We start from the raw sequence: 9,088 nt of genomic DNA on the forward strand, positions 1-9,088 counted from the left end.
AGGAAATGGAGTAATTGTGGTGTAACACTTCTGTCCATTCACAGATAGCATTTACCTGTGCTAGTTGTTCATGATAGTGATGAGGAAGGCAGAAATGTCCCTCCCCACTACACTTTAAATCTACTCACATACAGTGAAGGTTCAGTTCAGTTCAGTCCATTCGCTCAGTCGTGTTCGACTCTTTGCGACCCCATGAATCGCAGCACGCCAGGCCTCCCTGTCCATCACCAACTCCCGGAGTTCACTCAGACTCACATCCATCGAGTCAGTGATGCCATCCAGCCATCTCATCCTCAGTCGTCCCCTTCTCCTCCTGCCCCCAATCCCTCCCAGCATCAGGGTCTTTTCCAATGAGTCAACTCTTCGCATGAGGTGGCCAGAGTACTGGAGTTTCAGCTTTAGCATCAGTTCTTCCAAAGAAATCCCAGGGCTGATCTTCTGAATGGACTGGTTGGATCTCCTTGCAGTCCAAGGGACTCTCAAGAGTCTTCTCCAACACCACAGTTCAAAAGCATCAATTCTTCAGCGCTCAGCTTTCTTTACAGTCCAACCCTCACATCCATACATGACCACTGGAAAAACCACAGCCTTGACTAGATTAGCAAACAGTATAAGAGAAGAATGGATGTATATGTAGTCATTTGAAGTTAACATCAATATGAAGGTCATTACTAGGAAAATAATTTAAGATGTATATATTTTTTAGCATACAACTGCATAAAAAATTGGATATATTTTTTTGGCCATGCCACTTAGCATGTGGGATGTTGGTTCCCCGACCAGGGATTGAACCCTGGCCTTTGGCAGTGAGAGCATAGAATCCTAACCACTGGACCACCAGGGACTTCCCCAAAATTGAATTGTTTTTAAATTGTTCTTGAAAAGTACACTTTCTTCTCTGGCTATTATACTGAAAATGACAAAAGTTTGAATTATTCTAAGTTGTTTTGTTAGCTTCCAAGGCCTTCACAAATTGAAGTGTCATTTAAATACTTGATCATATTTGGTGGTATTGATGAGTCTGCACACTGATCATATATTTTTCCCTTATTAAATATTGCAGGAAGTCTTCTAGAGTTTAAAGAAAGAAAAGCTACAAGCTTGTAGAATCTCTATATTTTAGAAAAAAATTTTTTTGCATTGCATTTAAAGGATTGTGTTTGTATTGACTAGATAATCTGCTAATTCAGCCCCCTTTTTCCTTATACTTGCATTACAGTTGATGGAAATACCTGGGCACAAGTAATTGCCTTATACCCAACTCTAGTGGAATGCATCACCTGCTCATCTTCCGAAGTCTGTTCTGCCCTGAAAGAGGCACTAGTTCCTTTTAAGGATTTCATGCAGCCACCAACATCCAAAGTTCAAAATGGAGAATCTTGAGCAGCTACTCTAAATTTACAGAAGAATGATAACATGAAAAATCTTTGCTCCTCAGTGAATCTTCTGTGAGAAGGACGTTTGTTACTACAAATAATTCTTGGCAGCTGTTGTTGGCCTCCTTTAAATTGTACTTACCTGAGTTACGTAATTCATATTACAAGCTTACACATCAAGAAAGGCTCCTGAATGAGTAGCAGAGCAAGCCTTTAATAAACTGATGGGAGGAATGGTTAATTCTACAACGTACCTGCTACCGTATCTTCAACTGGTGATTTAAAAGTGAGCTTATGTACAGTTTGTGGTGTATGTGTTAATGATGTACTTTTTAAAAAGAAAGAAAAGTTACTTCATTTAATCAGATTTATTAGGCTGGTGTTTTTGCGCCCTTTTTCTAGTACAAAATTGTACTAAAATTTTATGCAAGATGGTACTGTAACATTCCATTTTGTCTATAACCAGCCTTTGTAAACAAAGGGAACTGATCAACTTGTGTGTATAATAAATGGTACAGTTCTGTATAAAATTGTTGCATTTATTATTTAAATTTTTAAAATATTGATAATGTTAAATGCTTGAGGCTGTATTTATTATTAATACAAAATTGTTTGCTTACATTTTTACTTATAATTTGCCTTCTTAAGTGGCAGATATGCTTACCATATGATTATGCAGTTAGCTTAATGCTTATTTTGAATGTATTTACTAGTGACTATTAAAAATCTGACCAGAAAGGTCACGAAAACACAGCAGCAGATAGTTTATGATTTTTGCTGATTCTGCAATTTTGAAGTATAGATTATTATTAAAACTTAATATGTTGAGATGAATTGTAGCACTATAGCTCCATCATACCTCATTTCTTGAAATATCTTTCCCGGATTTCACTTAAGTCTGTCTCTTTTTATATTTACTGTCGATTTTAAAGACTTTTCATATTTTATATTTCTACTGACTTTTTCCCCCCACTGACTAACAACATTGATCATCATCTTTGAAATATGACCCAGCCAAGATGATTTTAGATTTCCTAAGATTTTGCTGTGAGGTTTTGTTCATTTGAGTGTTTCATTTTGTAATATCTTCTCAAGAAGAAAATAACGCTGCTAATCCACAAATATAAACTATGTGTGTATTCCAAAACAACGAGAAGTGCATTTTTGGAGATAGAGTAGCATTTAGAAGTACAGTAAACTTTCTGTCATGGAGTAAAATGCTAATTTTGTTTCACTTTCCTATGTTAGTGAAGAAGAAAAGTGCTCTTGAATATACTAACTTAATTATTTCTTAAAAAACTGACCTAACTCACTGTATTTTTTTTTCTTTAATGGATTATGGTATTATATTTTTCTTCTGAGTTACATTTTCATAGTTATTTATGTGAAAATGCAAATATGTTTAAAAAATGATTATTCATAAATTATAATGGTCTTAGTATTATTTTAGTGTTCTGAAAAACCTTTGAGTTTAATAGAAATTATAAATTTCAGCCTCTTGAATAATTATAAAACTACAATAAGATGTTAGAACTGAGTAATGAATCAGATACAGTTTTGAGGGTGTTGTAATTGTGTATTTAATTTGCACTATTATCTGTATTTATTTAATTTGCACATGTGATAAGTTCTTTTTTTCAAAGGGATGCTATTTTTATTTACACTAATTGATGAATTTCTATTTTATAATTTCACCTAAAGTTAAGATAAAATATGGCATTTCCTAGATTCTATCTTCAGCATTTCCTTAAAGTTGTTAAAAAAAAAAAAGTTCAATCTGTGTATTTAGTTTATTTTCTGTATTTGGATGTTAAACTGGGTATCAGAAAAATCTGTATATCACTGCTTAAGTGTTGAAATAGAATAAGAAGGGTAGTTTTCCAATTCAGTAACACGTTAAAAATATTGCCATCAATTTGCATGAAGTAAGAATATGTCTATTCTTGAGAAATAACAGATCAATTGCAATCAAAATAATTATTTTCTAGTGAAAGTTAGATGTGAGACAAGATTATGCAGCATATATTTATATAAACTGAGTAGTTTTAGCTAACATTGCATTAATTTTCAATACTAGGACCATGCCCTACAGATTAAAAAAATATATATATATGTATGGTATGTATACATACATACATATATTATATGAATGTATTAATACTATATAGTACGATAATCATCCCAGTCTTAGTGATAAGCAAAGTGGGCTGCCCACCTGCTGATATGATTTGACAGGTTTTTCCTCCCAGAGTATCTCTTGCCACTGCCAGGAATCATTACTAGCAGTTCATTCCCTTGAGTCAAGGCTGCATTTTCTAAAATATCCTGATCCCTGGAGAGGTTAACACATTTTCCTCTTGTTGGTCTGAATTGCTTTCTTTAGTTACTAGAAACACTGAGCTGTGTGTGTGAATTTACTGGATGCTAGGAGATTCAAAAAGGAAACTCCCAAAGCTGAGATAATTTTATAGCACATTTGAGACTATAACTAGGCCTTAAAACAGTAGTAATAATGTCCTTTGGGATACATATGATAAATACAGTGAGTTTTAAGCCTCACATAATCACTTTTTGTCACTGACAGTGCCTATCTTATATAGATTGCTGAACAATTGGCATATGCCAAGTGGATTAAAGTCCTTTTCTGACTGTTTTCCATTAAAAAAGAAACAAACTAATTTTCAGCTTGAGTAATTTGGTTTCCTGTAATGCTACCACTGCCAAAAAGAAGCAGATCATTTTGTTGTTTCTTACTGGTAAAGTTTTGTTAGTTTTACTGTATACTTTTGTGAGTAACATTTATTTATTAGGCTGCTGGATGCATAAAAGTCTGGCTTACAACCATTTTTTACTTGCTTTCATTTTAAATTTTACTGTATTAGCAGCTGTGTCATTTCTTATCTGTTTTTCCCCTGTGTGATTATTGATTCAACTTTTGCTGTATTCCTTAAATTTTTTGTAGTGCAGAAGGAAAAGATGGACAATTTAGCATATATATTTTTATTATGTTTAATAATATTCACTTAATTCTGTAGTAGACCAGTAACTAGGTTGTCCTTTCTCAGTGTAATCTTGGAGTATTTTGTTCATCGTCACAATTAGGTACCTCAAGTCCTAGGTAACCATGAGGCCAAAGGGTCAGTTAGGAAGCTGAGAATGAAACAATATAAATTATTGAAAATAACCCAAATATTAATGAGGTTATTAATATACTTGTGTTGATGAATGACAGTGTAGTTATTATATAGTGACTACTATATTCTCAAATTTAGAATAATTCATGTGAACAGTCAAATCCTCAACAGTCTGCTGGAGGTGATGTGACATCTGGCTAGTTCAAGGCACAGTTTTTTCAGGAGTCCACCTACCTGTGATGGCTATAGAAATTGAATGTGGATATTTAGAAGCCTCTGGAATTATCCATATCTAGGCTGAGAATATTGTGGATTACTTTTTTTTTTGTATGGAAAACTACCACTGATGTGGGCTTCCCAGGTGGCGATAGTGGTAAAGAACCCACCTGCCAAAGCAGGAGACATAAGAAATGTGGGTTCTATCCCTGGGCCAGGAAGATCCCCTGGAGGGAGGGTAAGGCAATCTACTCCAGTATTCTTGCCTGGAGAATCCCATGGACAGAGGAGCCTCGTGGGCTACAGTCCATAGGGTCACAAAGAGTCGGACACAACTGAAGTGACTTAACATACACACAACACAAATGTAGACAAAAACGGTCTTGTGAAAGCATTGCCAGCAGCCTAGTATGTCCTTTGGATTTCTACTTACCACTTCCGGCCTTTAGCAGATATGACATCTTGTGCAAAGTACCACATTTTACTATGCTTATATTATTAGAGTGAATTTAACTTTTTTTTAACCACTCATGATAAGAACCAGGAGTTCATAGTGCATAGTGTGTTACAAATTTACGTGCTATGGGAAGGCAGTTTTTAATGCTTTAAAATCACTAGAATTAATTTTTTGTTTTTAATCTCTGGTAAGTAGAGTAGTGCTTTCAATTTGAATGAAGGGTTTTTATAGATTTGGAAAGTAAGTTGTAATATCTAATATAAAAACTATTTGAGGATTTAGATGAATATCAATTTTTTATAAATCTAGTAATTTAGAATGCACTAGCAATATTGGCTCTCTTTAAAGGAGCATGTTGTGATACTTTTGCGAATATAAACACTCTTAATAATCTTGATTGTGAGGCAGCAAGAAGCTGAGCTTCTGCCTCTTATTAACTTCACGCCTTAACTGTTCAAAGCCTCTGTTTCTTTATCTCTAGAACAGAGATGATAATTAATTAATTACTTATTCTTTAGAGGCAACATACATAGTTTGAATTTTGAGTTGATTTGTATTACTGTATTATTGAGACCTTTGACTAAATATCTTTCTCCCTTTCTCTCCTTTCTTACAGTTTCCTCTTATTTTCCGTTTTCTCCACTCATTTCTCTTTTAATCTCTGCCTCTTCTCTTCCAGCTTTTCCTCTAATTTCACCTATATCTGTTAAGAAGAAACAGAGCTAGTAGGGTAGAAGACCTTCCAACTGCCTTTCTATCAGATGGGACTCTGGAAATATCTCTGGGCTTCCCCAGTGGCTCAGCGGTAGAGAATCTGCCTTCAATGTAGGAGACCCAGGTTTGATCCCTGGGTTGGGAAGATCCCCTGGAAAAGGGAGTGGCAACCCACTCCAGTATTCTTGCCTGGAGTATCCGCATGCACAGAGGAACCTGGCGGGCTATAGTCCGTGGGCTTGCAAAGAGTCAGACATGACTCATGAGTCCACACACAGGCAGGCACTGCCAACTAACTGTCTTTCTATCAGAAGGGACTCTGGAAATACCTTCTACTTTGGCCACTGTTGCTCTTTTGCAAAAGTGAAATCCCCCCTGCCATTTTAAAATAGCTGAACAAGAGGCTCTAACTTTGCTATCTTTATGAATCTATAGGATTCAGCAGCCAGGATGCTTACAAAATGAGATTGCTATAAATACGATGAATTCCGCAGCTAAACTTGCAACAATCATGTATTTTGTGTAAATAGAGATTATACCACTTTTCTCAAAAGGAAGTCTTTAAAATCTGTTCTTGTTTTTTTGTTTTCTGCGGGGGAGGGCTTTTTGTTTGGGAGGCAGATACTTTGAACTATTTTATATTTATGTTATCTAAATATTTGTTGATTTATAGTTGCACAGTCCCTACTTTTAAGGAGGACTTGAGGCAGCATATTGCCCTTGGATTTCAGCTGTTTCTGTTTTTCTGTTGAAAGTGATATTCTTTGATAGAAGACCTGAAATGTTAAAGTACTCATCTCCAGGTCTTTCCTGGCTGTAGTTGATATCCATATGCTTGATGCTTGTAGTGATTCAGAGGTCAGTTGAAACATTCTTAATTACACTGTGGGAGTGATTCTGGCCCCTCAGGGAAAAAAGAGAATTATTGTACCCTTGAATTTTGAGACCATTTTCAGTTGCTGCAAATGTGGTTATATTAAATTTAATTTTAAACATTCATTAAATAGTGCAACCAGGGAAGATCAGCTAAACCATGCCACTATTTGGGGAACTATTGCAATATAACATCAACTGCTCCTTTCTGTGAAGTTTAACTAGATGGGAGAAAAATTCCAAAGCTATAATATTGCAATCTTACTCTTTTTATCTAGAAAAATAAAATATTAGACTTCAGACCCAATTGTGCAAATTGCATTTGCCTTCCAGCTTTTACTACCTCTGTGTCATAATTTTAACACATAACATACAACTCCTGTCTCTTAAGGCGGTTACCATATGGTGTTTATGTCAGACTGGATATATTTATCTAATTTTGTGAGATTCTTTTTTAGCTCCTGACATAGTTCTTGAAAGTAATACTGCTGTTGTTACACTTTCTCCTTGCAATTTTTATGTTATTGGGATATATCAGTTATGTATTATTATCATGAAAGTCTCTTGGCCTCAAACCCAAATTTTCTTTGTGGCCTAAGATAGATTTTTCACAAAAACCACATAGTTATAGCTGAGATTACATAGCTTCTTAATTTGCCTTACAGTTACCACTCAGCATGATTTTAGGTTTTTAATTATGTTCCAGCAGTACTAGTTTTCTAGTATAAAAGTCATAACCAATTTGAGAGTTTACTTTCAGATATGATAAATTATTCATGTTTTCCTTCATATACGTGGTTGCATCCTCCTCCCGATGAGGTTCAACACTTCAGTGACCTCCCACTCCCATGTCATTGACTCTGTTTAAAAACCAAACATTTGTATCAACTTGGAAAAACTTTTCATAAAATACAATAATGGAGATGTGTTTTTGAGACCTTTTTTGAAACTGTTAATATCTGAATTGAAAAGGATATACATCTAGAAAGATATTATGAAACATCTCTTAGCAGTTTAGAAAAAAAAGAGTTACAACTTTGTGTTAAAATTGCAGGTTAAGTAGAAAACGTAATCCTCATCTCCGGTAGACTCCCTTAATTATCTTTTATGAGCACTCATTTATTTTTAATTTAGTGAGGCTAATTTTGAAACCGCCTACCTATAACAATGCCAGACCATCCCGCTACCTCTAAAAGACAAGTAGTTTTAATTTTTTTTTTGAAAACCTGGCTTGTATAATAAATGTATAATACTGAAAGATTCCTCTATAGTATTTACAGAAGTCAAATGTAGTTATAAATTTTTCTTTTGATTTTAATCATTTATGGAGGACCTAGTTTGTGTTAGCCAGGGCTGTGCCTATATTATTATTTTTAATTCTCACAGCAGTTCCCGCAAGGAAGGTATAAATTATACTCATTTTACCAAGGAGGAAGTCAAGATTTACAGAGTAAAGTGACTTTTACTAAGAGTCACACAGCTGAAATACATTTATTTCAAAAGCAGTTCCCCCCACACACACACACACAATGTTAGATTAACATTTTACAGAAAAGTTCTGCACTCCATTAAAACCCAAGCCTTACTGAAATAAGCTGAAAATGCTTTTTACATAATTACTATTTCTGTGGGTAGGCACTGGGACAGAGACACTTGAGCATGACAGAGAACACTGAAGCACTGTGAGGAGAAAAGATTTGTCTAATGACCGTACCCTCAAGGACTGCACTGGGCTCTTATTTGGTCCGAGAGAGTTCAAGACGTCTTATTGATTTATAGTTTAAGATGTTATAACCAATAGCATAGTGGTTAAGAGCCAAGGTTTAGACTAGACTTGCTGGATTCGAATTCCAGCACTGTTCCTTACTGGATGTGTGACCTTGGGTTAATTAACCTGTTTGGGTTTCCTCATCTGTAACATAGAGTCATAGAAGTGTTTAACTCATAGCGTTGTTTACTAGGATTTTAAAAAGGATTGTTGTAAAGAACTGATCTGAGTACATGGTAATTGGTGGATGTTAACATGAAGACAAAACAAAACTTCTGGCATATGTCATTCAAGAAATGGGCAGAAACCCATACCTTTTCACAGAGGGGTCGGCTTTTTGCTTCACTGGACAACACAGCATATTAAGAATCTGCTATGTATATGTTCATAACTATGTCCTTGCTGAATGGACAGAAGTCTTTGGGAGGGCTCTCAAAGATGTTTATAGCTAGTTGAAGAAACTGCATACATAAAATAATGCTCAATACAAAACTGTATATGTACTCTTACGTTGTTAACATTATGTGTTGGGCATTGGATTAGTGTCTGC

At 35.1% G+C, this 9,088-nt stretch overlaps 1 protein-coding gene across 5 annotated transcripts in view; it reads left to right on the plus strand.

The window, feature by feature from the left end:
• Nucleotides 1–7,072, plus strand: part of MON2 (MON2 homolog, regulator of endosome-to-Golgi trafficking) — a 113,702-nt gene extending 106,630 nt beyond the window's left edge. For all 5 annotated transcript variants that reach the window (XM_040233128.1, XM_040233130.1, XM_040233129.1 and 2 more), the window contains one exon: nt 1,220–7,072. In XM_040233128.1, coding sequence (XP_040089062.1) covers nt 1,220–1,383 — 164 coding nt within the window. In that variant the 3' untranslated portion in view covers nt 1,384–7,072. The remainder of the gene's footprint in view (nt 1–1,219) is intronic.
• The last annotated feature ends 2,016 nt before the right edge of the window (nt 7,073–9,088 follow it).

The sequence above is a fragment of the Oryx dammah genome, unplaced genomic scaffold (assembly GCF_014754425.2).
Source record: "Oryx dammah isolate SB20612 unplaced genomic scaffold, SCBI_Odam_1.1 HiC_scaffold_29, whole genome shotgun sequence".
NCBI lineage: Eukaryota > Metazoa > Chordata > Mammalia > Artiodactyla > Bovidae > Oryx > Oryx dammah.